Source organism: Typopeltis vanoorti, chromosome 6 (genome assembly GCF_054136105.1).
Source record: "Typopeltis vanoorti isolate ZY-2024b chromosome 6, IOZ_Tvanoo_1.0, whole genome shotgun sequence".
In the NCBI taxonomy this organism is placed as follows: domain Eukaryota; kingdom Metazoa; phylum Arthropoda; class Arachnida; order Uropygi; family Thelyphonidae; genus Typopeltis; species Typopeltis vanoorti.
The window spans coordinates 60,425,949-60,443,914 of NC_143554.1; the positions used below are offsets into that span (position 1 = coordinate 60,425,949).

Consider the following 17,966-nt stretch of genomic DNA (forward strand, 5'->3'; position numbering starts at 1 on the left):
GAGAAAATGAAAAACAGCTAAATAGTCAAAAGGGGCAATTTTGTCTTTCTTGCGTTCTGAAAATTAAGAATTTCGTAAAACTGAAGTTGTACTTCACAGTTCTCAGAATGAAAACAAAACATTGGTATCATTATCAAGAGAAGATGAAAGTGAAAATGAAGAACATCAAAATGATGTGGAAAACATAGAAGGAGAGAAATAAATAAATGAAACAAATCAAGAGAATTCTGAAGAAAATTTTCAATTGGAGTCTGTACTAACCAGCAAGCAAGCTATCTCTTATCCTACCAATATAGCAGTGTGGCCACTTACTATTAATGAACAGTTTATCGAGTATATTTTAATAAATATGCCCCAGAATGTTGGTAAAATCGAAAATTTAAAAAAAGAATACACAGAACGCAATAGAATATATGTCAGAAATGTAAATATATCACATTTTTACTGTAAAAAGGCGAATGGAACAAAGGAGAAACGAGAGTAGCTAATTTTAAATTAAATAAATTATTAAACAAGACCTCATGGAGTCAAAGACTCATCTAGGAGGTCCTTTTATCTCACACACATCTCATCATACCGCGTCTTAAACACATTCAAACTCCTTGCAGACACCACACTCTCAGGCAAGGCATTCCAATCATTCACAACTCTGCACGAAAAAAACCTGCCTCTCACTCTCCTACTCACACCCTCTTTATACAGTTTCCAGGGATGACCTCTGGTTCCCCCCTGATCTCCCACTATTCTCTGTAGAACTTCTCCACCATTGATCCTATAACAACCCCTTACCAACTTGTAGGTCTCTATCATATCTCCCCTCTTCCTTCTCTCCACTAGACTCTGCAAATTACATCTTTTCAATCTTTCCTCATACTCGACATTCCAGAGGTCAGAAACTACCTTAGTCAGTCGCCTTTGGACCCTTTCCAACATCTCTTCATCCTTCTGAAAACCAGGTGACCAAATCTGGGCACAATAATCCATGTGTGGCCTAATCAAAGCCTTATACAATGGAACAAGAATCTCCCTACTTCTACACGTCAGTGTCCTCCTCATCATTCCCAGAAGTCTTTGTGTTGTCTTCACAATTTTGGCGATGTGTCCCCTAAATTTTAGATCCTTATCCACTATCACTCCCAGATCTCTTATTTCCTCTACTTCCAACAATATATTCTCACCAAGCATAAATTCTGCATCCCATCTTTGTTTTCCAAATTTTAAAACCTTACATTTCGCAACATTGAACTCACATCCCCATTTGCTTGCCCAATCACTCAATTTATTCAAGTCTTCTTGCAAGGCCACAACATCTTCACTACTCTTTATGGTTCGTCCCAACTTTGCATCATCTGCAAACAACTGAATATCTCCATCCAAATCTTCGCCAATATCATTAATATACAAGTTAAATAGTAATAGCCCTAAAACAGATCCCTGAGGCACTCCACTGGTGACTTTCCTTTTCCTGGATATTGCACCCCCATACACAACTTGTTGATACCTATCAGATAGCCAGTCTCCAATCCAATGTACTAATCTAATATCCAACTCCATCTGCTCTAGTTTGACTGTCAACTTATCATGAGGTATTCTATAAAAAGCTTTTGCGAAATCCAAGTATATTACTGTGTATCCTTTTCCTCTGTCCAAGGAAGCAGTCACTTTATTGTAATAAGTAAGTAGATTACTAAAACACGACCTCCCTTTAGCAAATCCATGCTGTCCATCAAAGATTATACCATTGTTGTCAACCCAACTCTGGATCCTAGTTCTCACAAGCTTCTCCAACAACTTAACCACAACACCTGACACACAGATAGGCCTATAGTTTGATGCTTGAGTTCGATCACCTCCTTTATGAAGTGGCACAATCTTGCCCTCCTTCCACTCTTTAGGGACTTGACCAAGTGCAAGACTTGTATTAAAAAAATATGTCAAGGCAGGTGTCAACTCTCTGGCACATTCCTTCAGAATACGCGGTGATATATTATCAAGTCCCACAGCCTTATTTACATCTAGTTTACTCAACTCCCCAAACACCTCTTGCTCACTTACAGTCAGTCTCTCCTCCCCATCATCAACTGCTCTTAATCTCTCCATGAAGTCACATTCACAAGATTGAAAGATCTTTATGAACTGCTCATTAAGTATCTCCACCACACATTCTGCAACAGCTGTCTTTATACCATTTCCTCCAATCAATGTCATCCTTCCATAATCATTCTTTCTTTTGCTGGCTACATATCGAAAGAACTCCCTAGGATTCTTTTTAGCTTCATTAGCTAACTGCTGTTCATACCTCTCTTTAGCTACTCTTACCAACCAAGTCACCCTCCTTGCCTGGTCTTTGTAGACCTCATGAAATTGGTTACTTCCACTTCTCTTATGCTGCCTCCACAATGCCCTTTTTCTCTGTATTGCATGCTTAATCTCTTTATTCATCCATCTCACATCTACCTTATTTAACCTTCCCGTGGTATACATTTAGACATTGCATCCACTAAATATTTTTTGAAAATCCCCCAAGCTGCATTGATCTCTTTTCCAGCTAACTCCTCATTCCATGCTACACCTGCAAGCTGTCTCCTGAGCTGTTCATAATCACCCCCCTTGTAGTTCCACATATACCCTTTTTTCACAGGGGTCCTTGCACTGCTGGCAACCACCCAAGTAATCACCTCATGGTCACTTTCACCAATTGGTGGATGATTTGATACCTGATTGATAATTACATCCTCCGATGAGATGACCAAATCCAAGACCATTAATCCTCTTGTGCCCTCTGTTACATACTATCTGAGGTAGTTATCCCTCAAAAACTCAAGAAACTCATTTTCTTTACTTCCAGTTGCTATCTCTTCATTCCAGTCTATATTGCCATAATTAAAATCACCCATAATGATCACCCTTTTCTTATTTGCTTGGCTTATTTGACTATACATTTCACTATCACCACCATTCACATTACCAGGTCTATAACAACATCCCACCAAGTATTTGATTCTATTCACCTCTATCTCACACCATACTGCCTCAAAACCACTGGCCCCATTTCCCTCTTGCATCTCTACCTTGTATGGACATAACTCTTTCTCTATCATCAATAGCACTCCCCCTCCCTTTTTACCCCTTCTATCCTCACGAAACACATCATACCTTTCCATCTCTATTCCTGTCAGGATGTCATCCTCATCTAACCATGTCTCACTTATTCCGACAATCTCTGGGTGCACAGACGCAATTAGTGCAACCATTTCATCCGCCTTGTTTCTTATACTTCTAGCATTGGTATACAAACACAACAACTCATTTCTGGATCTATAGCTAGTTCCACTGATACCACTCATTCGATGTGATCTCTCCATGCTGGACTGGGGCCATTTCCCTTTCTGCTTCTTCATTTTAGAACCTTTTGCAATTCCATCTGTTTCCTTTTGATCCCTGATCATCCCATTACTTTCCTGCCTACACATGCTCTCACCTCCTCTTGGATCATCCACCTTTCTCACGCTGTGTATCCCTGTCCACCCTGAGCCTCCCCGTTTCCCTGCTCCTCTTGCACACCCATTCTCTCATTTTCTATACTCATACCAGTCACTTCCACATTCATTTCCACTCCTTCAATCTCTCCTGTCTTACTCTCCTGCTCTTCCACATCACCCCCCTCTCGATCTGATTCATTCTCTCTATTCACTTCTCCACTTTCCAGCAGCAGTCTCTCCAAGCGACTCACACCATAACCACTCAAATGCAGTCCATCGCTTCCATACAGCTCACTTCGTCCCTCAAACTCATTCCACACATTAACAAACTGTACTCCCATCTCCTCACACATTTCAGCCAGAATATCATTCATAATCCTTGCTCTCCGCCTCATTTCACCACAATCATACCTAGGCAACACACTGACCACCCTTCCTGTCACACTATTCTCCTTTATCTTTCCAAGCAGTCTCCTGACATTCATTTTGACATGCTCTTTGTTCTCTCTCAAATCATTTGTACCAATTAATACAATTAACTCTTTTGCTCGTTCCCGCCTCATATTCAATGCCTCAATCACTCTACTCATTTTACCGCCTGGAAAACATACCTTGTGCATTTTATCCTCTAGCACACCTTTAATAATGGAGTCGCCATACAATGCCACTCGCTCATCTTTTGTTAACTTTTTCATGCCATCATGATTTATTTTAATAGTTTTGACCTGAATTCTCTTAATTTCATTCCGCATCCATTTCATTTCTTGCTTCATCCAATCCAATTCACCTTCCGAACCTCGCGACACATTCACTCTATCATCAAATCTTTCTAACTTTCTAACTCTCGACCCCCTCTTCTCACTTTCCCTCTCATTCATCCTTCTTTGTTTCCGTACTTTCGGTCCAACATACGTCCAACTTTCACTATCATTCTTCTCACTTTCACTCTCACATATCTTTCTTTGTTTCCGTACTTTCGGACTAACATGCTTCCAACTTTCGCTATCATTCTTCTCACTTTTATTGTCATTCATCTTTCTTTGGTTCAGTACTTTCGTTCCAACATGCGTCCAACTTTCACCATCAGTCATTCTTTTTTCGCTATCATTCATTCTTTCGATTTTTTTTACTTGCGATTTCTGCATCACGCCATTTCTACTTTCATTCGTTCTCTCAATTTCGTTTCTTTCCGCCTCACTTTCGTCCCTTTTAACATCCGTTACGGTTGTCAAATCGCTCTTTTTCTTTTTTCCTGATTTTTTAACATTTTTTCGCCTGTCTTTTCCACCATCCTTCTCTTTCAAACGTGCACTCGCGACACAATCGGTACTAGCACTTTCTGTCATCAACTTCATATTTGCATTCATCAATTCCTCGTTCAGGTCACATTTTGCACACACCCTTCTTCCATCCGCACTAAACATCCACAAATCATTTATGTAATCGAAGGAATACATATAACAGACCTCACACTTAACGAACCGACTGAAATCCAAATTAAAATCATGGAATGACAATGCCGCCGCCATTTTTTTTTTTTTTTCTCTGCAGGTTACTAGGTCTAATATTAACGTTTTCGTATTTAGTTTAAGCAAGAAAAAAACCCCACACTAATAATATCGGTAGCGTACAATGTTTACAGCCGCTTTTAAACTTAAACAATTACGCATATATACTTAATTATTCCTAGTAAAACTTATCTGAATCAGGAGCTCTTCAAAACACGTCAGTAGTGCTTGACCCACTAGCGCTCTCTTTTTTCAGAAACCATCAAAGCAATTTACTGCTTTATTTGTAAATTGTTTTCTAAGTCAAATAATAGCTTAATGAAGGGTTTTAATAACTGTGGAAATATAACATGAACATTATGTGATCACGAGCATTCTACAGAGCATATACGAGCAATGTGCACATATCGCAAAAGAAAATCAAGTTCTGTAAATAGTTGAATTGATCAAACAAATACAATCTAAAGAAAATTATTGGAGAGAGGTTTTAAAAAGAATAATAGCTACCATTAAGTTACTGAGTAAACTAGGGCTAGCATTCAGAGGAAACACAAATGATACTTTTTCTGATTCTTGCAGAAATTATTTATCGTGTTTACATTATTTAAGTGAATTTGATGATTTTTTAAAACATTACAGGAAAATGTATGCCAACTGTGGTTCTGGCAGATCAAATTATCTTTCTTACCATACTTGTAAAGAATTCATAGCGTTAATAGTTAAAAAAACAAGAGAAATATTATTATCAGAAATTAAGGAAGCTGCTTATTTTGCAATAATACTGGATTCAATGCCAGACATTGCCCATAATGATCAACTAGCTATGATATTTAGGTATGTTGCTGCAAATTCTGACATTACAGAAACATTTAGCGAATTATGTTGTGTAATTCATCAGAATTACACAACATAATTCCTTATATTTAGAAGAGGTAGTATTAAAAAAATTAGAAGAATTATCTTTGGATATAAAAATGTGCAGAGAGCAAAGCTATGATAACGCTGCCAACATGAAAGATATTTATACAGGTTTACAAGCTAGGCTGAAAAAAACGTAGTCCCTCTGCACATTATATACCGTGCTCTAGTCATTCCTTAAATTTAATTGGCAACAATGCCACGGAATCTTGTCCAGAAGCAGTGCAATATTTTTGTTTTATTCAAAATGTATATAATTACTTTTCATCTTCAACAAGAAGATGGGGTATACTCCTTAAACGTTTAGAAAAAAAATCTTTAACAGTTAAAAGACTAATTGAAACGAGGTGGTCCGCAAGAGCTGATGCTATATTGGTTTTGAAACGTGGATATAAACAAATTAAAGATGCATTACTTGAACTACCCATTTCTCCTCATGAAAAACCTATTTCTATATTAGAGAGGTCATCATTGGCTGAACATGTTGACAAACCAGAAACAGCAATTTTAACAGTTATGTGGGACAAAATTTTACAACGAATACATGCTACTAGTAAATCTCTACAAGATCCTGATATGGATTTGTTTTTAGCTAATAATTTGTTAGCACTCTTTAATTGGTTTTATTTTAGATATAAGAAATAGTTTTGCTGCTATAAATGAAGAAGCGAATTTATTAACAGATGAGACAAAATTTAAAGATGAAAAGGAAAGAGTTAAAAAACGAAAAAAAAATGAGTGATGAAGTTTCACAATCTAACGAGATTTTATTACATGGGAAAGAAAATTTCGCAGTGAACACTTTTAATGTCATTTGTGATAAACTAATTTTGGAAATTAATGAAAGAACAAAAAGCTATTTCGACATATTAGATATGTTTGACATTTTGTTTTGAAGAAAGATATAGATCAAGACAAGTACAAGACTTAAGTTTGTAAAATTTATTAATAAAATTTTACAAATTTATGGGACTGATATTGATCCAGAAAAATTTACTGATGAAGTTAAGCAATTTTTAATAATGATAAAAGAAGAAAATTCTTCATAAAATATGTACAAATTTATAAACGATAGGTTAAGGTTCTACTTTTCCAAACGTAGAAACAATTTTAAAAATATTTTTGAGGATGCCTATTTCAAATGCAAGTGCTGAATGCTCATTTTCAGTGTTGAAACAAATAAAAAAATATTTAAGAAGCAGCTTGCACCAAACTAAAACAAGTGACCTGTCGTTATTATGCATTGAATCAGACGTAATGGACTTGATTAATTATGATATCATTTTAGATATATTTGCTAAAATCAAAGCCAGAAAAAAAACTCTTTTAGTTCTTAATTTTTTTATTTAAATTTGAACTGATTTACTTTTATACATTTTTTTTAAAATGCAAATATATGTATACTAATGTTGTATTGTGTTATTAAAATGAGTTATTATGAAAATGTTGACTTTTATTTTCAATAAACTAAAAAAATGCTTACTTTTGCGGGCTTCATAATGATGTTGCGCCTCGGGCCTCCAAAAGTATAAATGCGGCCCTGCCCTCACATTCAATCCCACTAGCTATATCATCTTCTGTCAGCCATGTTTCACTAATGCCAATAACCTGTGGCCTGGAAGTGCCAACCAAGGCCAAAAATTCTTCCTTCTTGTTCCTAATACTTCTGGCATTAGTATACATGAATTGCAGAAGCCCATTTGTCCCATCCCTATTTTGATGCCTTATACTAACTATCCCATTCTGATTTGTTGTCCTTCATACTCGCTTGGGCGCACACACACACACATATTCATACACTCTACTGTCATCCTAAAGTCTGCATATCTACTCCCCCCCCCCTTAGTAACTCTAGTTTCCCAGATTCTGCACATCCACTTCCACTTCATTCAACAACACCTTTTCAAGTCTCCGTACACCAAATCCATTCAAATGTAAACCATCCATCTTATATAAATCCTTTCACCCATCGAACTCACTCCACACAACTCCTCCTGCATAATCTGTGCATAAAGTCATTAGCAATTTTGGCCCTCCTCCTATACTCTTCACTATCATACTGCAGTAACAGACTCACCATCCTAACTCTCTTATTCTTCTCTTTTGCTACCTCAAGTAATTCCTTCAAACCTATCTCATAGCCATTTTGTCTCCTTTCAAATCATTCATTCCTGCTACTACTATCAATTCTTTCACCCTCTGCTTTTGCATTCTAATTGACTCACTTACATCCTTAACGTTCACACCAGGTTGGTACGATTTTGTCAAACTCTCATGTATCACACCTCTGACTAAAGAATGTCCGTACAAATTTCGCTCTTTCACTTTTTTTATATTCACCATCATACTCTTATTTTTCTTATCATACTTTTGCCATTTATTATTATTGTTATTATTATGTGATACCTCCAGGGAGTCCAAAGACTCATCGACGGAGAGTGTGGCAATAGCATCGAACGATTGATCTCCTTCCAACTACTAACCGTGCTCAAACTTACTTAACTTTTTGTGTGAGCCATTAGTAGCAGAGGCTCGACCAACCTTTAACTGAAATAAATTATATTTAGATTAATGACTACAATAAACTCTTCACGTATCTCTTCATACAAGGATATCGTCTCTCAGTGTTCGATTTCTATTTTTTTTGTTGTAATCTGTCCAATCTGCATCTTCAAGATAAGCAAAGCCTGGTTGGCCGAGTGGTTAGCGTATCTGCTCTCTAGCCAAAAGGCTGCGGGTTCGAAATAGCGTCGTGAGCATGGATGTTTGTGGTGGTAGTCGGCGGTAGATGATGAAGGTTGGTGGAGTAGTGAGACATAGAGTTGATGCCCTCCCTCAATGAGTCTTTGGACTCCCTGGAGGTATGATATAATATAATAAAGAAACTCCACTTTCCCTCCTACTGCATTTCTTTTCTACTTCCCGAACAGCTGAATGCCGAGCAACGTCATATAATGCTTTTTTGCTTCCACGCATGTATGGAAATATAACTCAGAAACTTCTGCTCAAGTCCACAATCAGCACACGATTTCTGCCATTATAGATTTCCCGTGTTGGGCTTGAAATGAAGTTCTTTATTCATTGAGGAACTCAGGCGGATCGCTGGTCGGCATCGTTTATGGTTAGAACTAGGGCAGTATCTGATCACCTTCGAACCTCTAACTTTCTTTCTTGATTAATGAAAACATTCTTGGCAAATGCTTTCGCAGTAGTTCGTCTTGCAATGGTCCAAGAATTTCACCTCTAGCATCGCAATACGAATGCCCCCGTCTGTCCCTCTTAATCATTACCTCGTGTTCCGAAAACCAACAAAATAGAACCAAGGTCCTATTCCATTATTCCATGCACCATTATTCTGCCGTTACGCCTGCTTTAAGTACTGTAATTTTTTCAAAGTAAACGTGCTGGTCACCCAAGATACTCGGTGAAGAGAATCAAGGAAAACTGGCGAGATTGTTCAGGCCGGGCAGTAACCACCGGGCTTGTAGTTGAATCTCAGTTCCAGACGGGTGGTCCACCACCCGTCTGGAACTGAGATCCAACTACAAGCTTTTTAACTGCAACAACTTTAATATACGCTATTGGAGCTGGAAGTTGGTATGCTCGGTAAACATTTCTGCCAACGCTCCAGCTGCCGATTTGCCCTATGTATCGCAATAAAGATGCCCTATGTATCGGGATAAAGAAGCTTTGGAAAGGGTGAAGAGAAGAGTTACAAAGAGTATATCAGGATTATGCGATGTAGATTATGAGGACAGATTGAGAATATGTGGAATACAGACACTACTAAACAGGAGAAAGAGGGGGGGGTAATAAGATAGAGGTCTATAAACTTCTGAATAAGCACTATAGGATATCATATGATGAATGAAAATTTTCATTATATGGTAGGTGGGGAGAGGACATGGGAAACATCTACGGAGGTTAAGTTTGTGCAGAGTTAAGAAAGGAGTAAGAGCTAGATTTTTCTCTAACAGAGCAGTGAGGGAATGAAGCTGTTTGTCTGTTGAAGTGTTGAATGCATGTAGTGTGAATGAGTTTAAGAAAAAGTATGCTAGCTGGAATGTGGGTAATGTATGGCCTCTTTCAATGAGTCCTTGACTCTCCGAAGGTCTTGAATCATAAAAACAATAATAATAATAATAATAATATGTAGACTATCCTAGAAGAAAATGAGACAAACTATAGAGTCATAGAAAAATTTATCTCATCTTAATCATATGTAAAGTAATGAAAAAATCTACAGTCAATTTGTACTACCTGGAAGAGTATTCTGTTAATGATTTCTTCTTCTTCTTGCTTATCAGTGTTCATCAGTAGGGATTCTGGCACCATTATGCATGTGATCTTGTTTATCATTTACTTTTGGTCAAATTCTACGGAAAGGTAGTGGAAAAATTCCATGCTTGCATATGAACCTTGCATAAAGTATTCCAGACAAGCTACCGTCTCCTGCATTTTCCAACATGGTGCCCAGTTTCTTCTCCTTTATTCATTAATGTACTTTCTTTTCCCCTCCTATATATATATATATAGGAAATATATAGATAGATAGATGTCATGATTTTCTTTTAGTTGTAATACATGACATTATACTTCTAATCTCCTCAGAACTTATGAAATCTTTCCCCCACTGTGGGAAGATTTCATAAGTTCAGAGGAGATTGGAAGTACAAAAATAAAGTCTTAATTGAAAAGTCAATGACTTTAAAAGAAAAGGTCAAGGTAGCTGCGATGGATGTCATATAAGAAGTTGCAAAATTTTCTCTGAATCTATTTTCAGATCGTGTATTCTGCACTGAAAAAAATGCAACTGCAAAAGAAAGCATTCTGCATACACAGGAACTGGCTGATTTTCCTATAACACATTATTTAGATTCATTACTTTGATATAATTCTTGTATTTCTTTAATAAAAAATGTATTTGTAATACATACCAAAATGCTCCACTCCATGACATGTAAAACATTTTTGCCTCCTGTCCAGTTTCTAAAGTAGAGACCATATATATTAGACAGTTCATATAGATTTAGAGGAACAATATTACAAATTTTCCTAACATTTCATAAAAAATTTCCTAAATTAGTGATACATTTAAAAAAAAAAAAAAAAATACATATATATATATATATATATATATATAGAACAGTTTTTGGTGAGGATGATATGGTTCATTTTAGGCTGTCGGGAGGACCAAATATATTGTTGGGTGCTGCTATAGATCGGGGGGGGGGGGGTACAGAAAGATGTAGATGCCATGTATTGGGAGATTAGCACAATATGTGCAGGCCAAGCAATTATTATGAGAGACTAACTACAGGGACATAATAGATTGGAAGAAGAAAAGGGGGGGGGGCATGGCAAGATGGAAGTGGAATTTATACAGTTGCTGAGGGATAATTACATGAAACAACATGCTATAGAGGGGAAAAGGAGTTTGAGAGTGTTGGATCTGATAACAGCATCAGATTATATATCCATAACTAAAGTAGATACTCTGCCTCCAACTGGGGAAGAGAGTAACCATGCAGTCTTGTTCTGGGAAGTTGCCAAACACGTGGAATTCTCTGTCAAGAAAGGGTTTATTTTGAACTATAAAACTGGTAATTAGGACAGACTTAGGAGTCATCTTGGAATAGTGCCATGGCTTGAGAAGCTACAAAAAAAAAAAAAAAAAGAATGTCAGCAGTGCATGGAAAGTGGTCAGAGATTGTTTGAGAGAAACAGTATCAGAGTAGGAGGATAAACTAATTGGGAATTAAGTGGATGATTGGAGACATAAAGCAAGAGCTGCAAAAAAAAGAAAACACTGTGAAGAGAACATAAAGAAAAAGATGATCAGCATACTCATAACCAGTACAAAAGTGCAAGAAAGAAGGGTGACTAGAAAGTTCAAACTAGATTATGAGAGAAAATTAGCTAAGCAGACAAAAGTAAACTGAAAAGAGTTTCTTCATTATGTAGCAAGTAAGAAGAAAAAATTACTATGGCAGGATGTTTGGATGTTTTTAAACAATGCTCATGCTAGGCACATGATAGAGGCAAAAGAAATAGTTTAGTTGCTGAGTGATCATTTTTCAAAGGTATATCATCCAGGTAGAGATTTTGTAGTTGCTGATGTGACAGAGATGCAAAATTGAGGTACATGAAGAGGAGGTGTTCAGCATATTAAAAAATATGAATGTGAACACAGCAGTGTGACTCGATGGCATATCAGCCTGTGTATTGCATGAATGTGCAAAAGAATTGGCATTGCTCTCATGAAGTTGTTCAATCTAAGTCACAGCTTAGGCATGGGGCCATTGGAGTGGAAAGAGGATAAGATAATTCCATGCATAAAGGTGGCCCAAGACAGAGGTAGCAAACACCTCTCACCAAGACTGAGGTAGCAAACCACAAATCAATTAACATATCAGGAGTGGTTGCTAAAGTATTAGAAAATTTGGTTAAAGGTAAAATCCAAAACTGGGTGGATAGGGATGTGATACTCTACAATGGGCAGCACCGTTAAGTAAAGAGTAGGTCCTGTCTTATTAATTTATTCACATTTTATAATAAAGTGGCAGCAGAATTAGATAAAGGAAATGGGTACACCATGATATATTGCTGGAATATCATATCAAATGCATTTGACAGAATACTACATGGAGAACTATTACAAAAGTTTTGATGATACGAAGTAGAATAGATAGGGGAGTGCTAAGAGACAGACATTAGAGAGTAGTATATGGTAGAGCAGAATCTAGGAGAATGAGGGTTCTGTACTAGAGCTACTACTCTTTAATTTGTATATCAATAATATAGAGAAAGATTTAAGAGGGGAAATATTCAGTTGTTTGCTGATGATGCAAAACTAGGAAGAGCATTATTTGAATAAATTGGCATTGTGGGCATAGGATAATGACTATCAATTTAATGTTACAAAATGTAAGGTCATGCACTTCGGGTTAAAAAGGTATCATATCGATGGTAGTGGATTGCAGAAAACTGATGATGCAAGGGACTTGGGAATAATGGTGAACAGAAAATTGAAGTTCAGAGGTGCATATTGCAAAAGTTGGTAAAATGGTTCAAAGGATTAGTTGGATGTTGAAAAACAAGCTAACATGTAAAGACAGGAAAATTGGAAAATTATTATCTCTCTTTATAAGACTATGATTCACCCACATCTTGACTGTTATGTACAGATTTGGTCACCTGGGTTTTTTTGGGACCAGAAGGTAGTAGAGACGATTCAGAGATGAGTGACCAAGCTGGTGACAGGTTTGTGGAATGCTCCTTATGAGGATAAGCTGAAGATCTGTAAATTACAAAGTTTAGTTGAAAGATAGACATAATACAAACTTTTAAGATATTAAAGGGGATTTATAAAATTGATACAAATGAAATTTTTTAATATATGACAAACAGTCAGAGAACTAGGGGTCATCTGTGGAAGTTCAGTGACAGTGTGGTTAGCAAGGGTGTATTAGACTAGATTTTTTGCATGGAGAGTAGTGAATGAGTAGAATGGATTGTCAGAATTAGTTGTGAGTTCTCTGACAGTGACTGAATTTAAGGAGAGGTATGATATGTTTTGTGTGTATAATAGTTTGGGTCTTTCACAATGAGTCTCTGGACTCCATGTAGATACTGTATAATAATAATAATCATAATACAGAATTTTTATACTGTAATGGCAATCAATCAAAACCAAAGCTAAGACAGTTCATCTTTCTTAAGACAAATGTATTTCAAAAGATTCCATTCCATCCAATTTAACTTTTTTTTCACATTCAACTTCAAGAGACATTTCCCACATTTCATTACCAATAACAATGTGGCATTTTGGCACCTTTAGAAGTCACTTTCTTCTTCTTCTTCTTAAGAATAACTAATACATTCTATAAGAACAGCAACATAGCAGTGTTAAATAATATTAAAGATTAATACCTCGATTTTTTGTAATCATTCATCGAGCGTAACTAGCCCACATATGCTGTGGTTTTTTTTCTTCAGTTGATTCTTGTGACTTTTTTTGCATGGAGTGACACAATGATGATTATAATTCTATACCTTCCGATGAACTGACTGTCAAGAACCAGAGTGAGCTTTACTTCCAATTCTTCATAAAGTTCAAAGACAGATTGAGGGAGGTTGAATGCTCAGAGACCAAAATAGCTATCACATATTGCCTTGAATGTATTCAATATTGGAGTGCTCACCACATACTCTGGCAATGCATTCCACTCATTCATCATGCACCAAGCAAAAAATCTCATTTTCACTTCTTTACTTACATGACCTTTGTACTGTTTCCAGGGATGACCTCTCATTCTCATATCACATATTATTCTAAGTAATAATTCCCCTATATCTATCTGATAGGCTCCTCTCACAATTTATGTGAGAGGAGTCTATCAGAGTAATATCAATGAGAATGTCTCATTGATATTACTCCTCCTCCTATCTACCAAGCTCTGAAGACCACATTCCCTTAATTTATCCTCATACTCAACATTCCAGAGTCCTGAGACAGCTTAGCTATTCATCTCTGCATTTTCTCCAATATTTCCTTTTCATCAGTATAGCCAGGTGACAAGACCTATGCACAAAAAAGGTAAATGAAGCCTAATTAGTGCCTTATAGAGTGGAACAATCACTTCCTTTATTCATACTTGTCACTATTCTTCACATTATAGCAACATTTTTCTAGATAACACAACTTCTGTAATGTGTCCCCTGAACTTCAGTTCCCTATCTACCAAGATCACAGATCCCTTGACTCCTCAACCTTCTGAAGCAAAGTTTCTTCAGTATGATAAATCTTATTCCAGTGTTAACAGTACAATGCTGGTTGGTAGAATCAGTGGAGAAAAGATAAGTTTTATTTCTGGGAATATTTTTGAAAGAATTATATGTACTTCACTGAAAATTTATTTAATTAGTGATACTGAGACTGAATGCACATATCAAGGTTGCTAGCAGCTTACGTAGCAAATTTTGTGCATAACAATTAATGGTTTGATCACAAAGGCAAAACTGGCAGTAAGAACAACTAAATGCACACTGCAAAACTCAAGTGTGGTGTGGATTTTAATAAAATGGTTCACTGTAAGGCTGTGTGTTCAAATCCTGCTATGGGATTGGATGTTTGTGATTGTCTGTGAAAATACCAGTGGTGGCAGTGGTTGGCAGTAGATGGCATTGGAGTAGATGATGCGGTTTGCTGTAATTGGTGGAAACACAAAAGGCAGTGACAGGTCTAAGACTGAGAATGATAGCCAGAAGAGTGAGTCTGAGAATATGAGTGCAGAGAATGTAATTATAAATACGAAAACGATTGAAAGAGGAAAAAGTAAGTGTAAATGCAAAAACAGAAGAGAGCCTGACTAATGGAGCAAGAGCTTATATGGCTGTGAGAATGAGAGACAGCCTGACTGATAGAGCAACAGTGGGAAAATTGCTGGAATGCAAGAATTGAAGAATGAAATGATTAAGATGAGAAATGAGCTGAGGTTTTTACAAACTGAAATTAGACATATGGTGGATATGAAAGGAAGAGTGCAAAAGAATAAAATGAAGACAGTGAAGAAAAAGAAACAAATGACTCCACTATACAGAGATTCTATTACAAAAGGCATGGTAGATGAGATGCTGCACAATGTCTGTTTTCCAGGAGAGTGATTGAAGTGAATCACTCTCCTGGAAAATGGATATGAGAAGTAAGCATCTGAGAGAGTTAGTAGTTGTGACTGATGATTGATGATTACTGAACAGCAACATTCTTAAATTGCCTAGAACCATGGTGATGCACATGACCAGTATTTTGCATATACACTGCATAATTGATGTTTATTTACATCTGCATAAAGGTTTCTAATTCAGTGGCCAGTATATGTAAGAAGAGTAGTATGTGTGATGCCCAGGTATGACAATGGAGTGTAGTCAAGAGCAAAGATCCTGAATGGAATGTGAGCAAAATTGTGAAGAGGAGTTAAGTTTGTAAATGTAGAGGATGAGGTTGAGGGACAAATGGAAATGCAAAGAAATACAAGTGATGGATTGCATCTGAATGATTTTGAAGTAAATCATCTGGAAAGGCTGCTAGAAGAAAGTGTAATCAGTGATGTGAATAGGGTATCAGCAGAAGACAGAGATATGTATGAGCGAGAGAGCGAACTAGATGAGACCAATGTGCATGGGGATGAGAATGTGAGAACAGGAATGCAAGTTGAAGAGGGGAAATGGGATTGACCAAGGAGGTTAGGTAGACGCAGTGTAAAGAGAGTGAATTCTCAAAGCAGAAAGGAATGCATGTATGGCTATGGTCAACATAGAGAAGGAACAGCCCAAAATACATGGGGAGGTAGTTGAGTATGGGAGGGGGGGGACAAAGGGTATGGGACAAAGGGTAAGGGTGAGCAGACAGGAACAAGTGTGGAGAAGTCACAGATAAGGGGCAGCATGGTTAGGACTGGATATAGACCAAGAAATCAATTGTTATCTTGTTTATGAATGCCAAGAGTATCAGAAATAAGGAAGATGAAATTGCTGTGTTGATTGCATTTATTTGCCTAAAAATAGTTGGAATAAGTGAAATATGGTTGGATGAGATTGATAACTTGATAGGAATAGAAATAGAAGGATATGATGTATTTCATGAGGATAGGAAGACGGGAGGGAGAGTGCTGCTGATGATAACAGAGGAATTATGTTCATAAAAAGTTGAAATACAAGGGGGGAGGGGGCTCTGAAGCAGTATGGTATGAGGTGGAGGTTGATGGAATGAGATATTTGGTTAGGTGTTACTGCAGGCCAGCCAGGTAATGTGGAGGGGGGGGGGGCAACAAAATAATGTATAGGAAATATGGCTTGGTGAGCAAGAAGGGTGATTATTATGGGGGATTTCAATTACAGTAGTACTGACTGGATGAAGACATAGCATACAGGAATGAGGAAAACGAATTTCTCGATTCTTAAGGAACAACAATTTTAGGCAATGTGTAACACAGAACACATGAGTGTTAAGAGTCTTACATTTGATCATATTATCAGAGGATGTCATTGCGAATAAAATGTTTAATCTTTCTCTAGTTGGGAAGAGTGACCAACCATGAAGTAATCACCTGGATTATTGTCAGTCATGTGTGGACTTCTGTGAAGACTGGATATATTTCGTTATAAAAAGTGATTATGAAAAGCTTAGGCAACAACCAGGATAGCATGAAAAGAGGAATAAATGGAATGAAGATAGATGCTGCTTGGGGTATGGAATGAGAGCTATTTAACAGAAGCAATGCCTGAGTGTATTCAAAAGGTGAAAAGGCTGAATAAGGTAGGAATAAAATGGATGAATGAAGAGATTCATAAAATCTAGAAGAAGGAAGCACTGCATAGACAACACAAGATGAATGTTGATAATAATCAGATGCTTGAAGAGGAGGCCAGGAATGTGACTCGGCTGGTAAAGACATAATTGATGGAATAATGCAGTAAAAGTGCAGTATGAGAAGAAATTAGCCAGTCAAGCTAAGAAAATTCCTAGTGAGTTCTTTCGATATCTGGCAACTAGAAGAAAAATTACTAGGAAAGAATGACACTAGTTAATAACACTGGCAGAATGGTAACCAATAAGGAGGATATTGGTGAAACTTTCACTGATCAGTTTATCAGTGTATTTCATCCTCATGAAGGTAACATCATGAGAAGCTGTAATGTTGAGATTATGATGGAGAAGGGACTGATGGTGAATGAGCAGAAAGTATATAAGGAGTTAAGTAAACTTAATGTTAATAAGGCAGTAGGATTTGACAATATATATATCACTATGTAGCCTGAAGGAATGCTAACATGAATCCTGAAATGGGGTGAGTCCCAAAAGAATGGAAGGTAGGAAAAATGATCCCACTTCACAAAAGGAGGGATAAGACAGGCTGCAAATTATAGGCTAATTTATGTGTCTGGATTTGTTGCCAAGGTGTTAGAGGACTAAGATTCAGGAATGGATTTGATAATAGCAGTATTCTTTATGATGGTCAGCACGAGTCTGTTAGAGTGAAGTCATGCTTTAACAATC

General features: G+C 37.0%; 1 protein-coding gene across 1 annotated transcript in view; it reads right to left on the bottom strand.

Moving 5' to 3' along the window:
• The window catches only part of LOC150105484 (uncharacterized), a 150,630-nt gene that overhangs the window by 44,748 nt on the left and 87,916 nt on the right, over positions 1-17,966 (bottom strand). Inside the window, exon 5 of the mRNA XM_090393968.1 lies at positions 10,846-10,897. Coding sequence (XP_090250094.1) covers positions 10,846-10,897 — 52 coding nt within the window. The remainder of the gene's footprint in view (positions 1-10,845; positions 10,898-17,966) is intronic.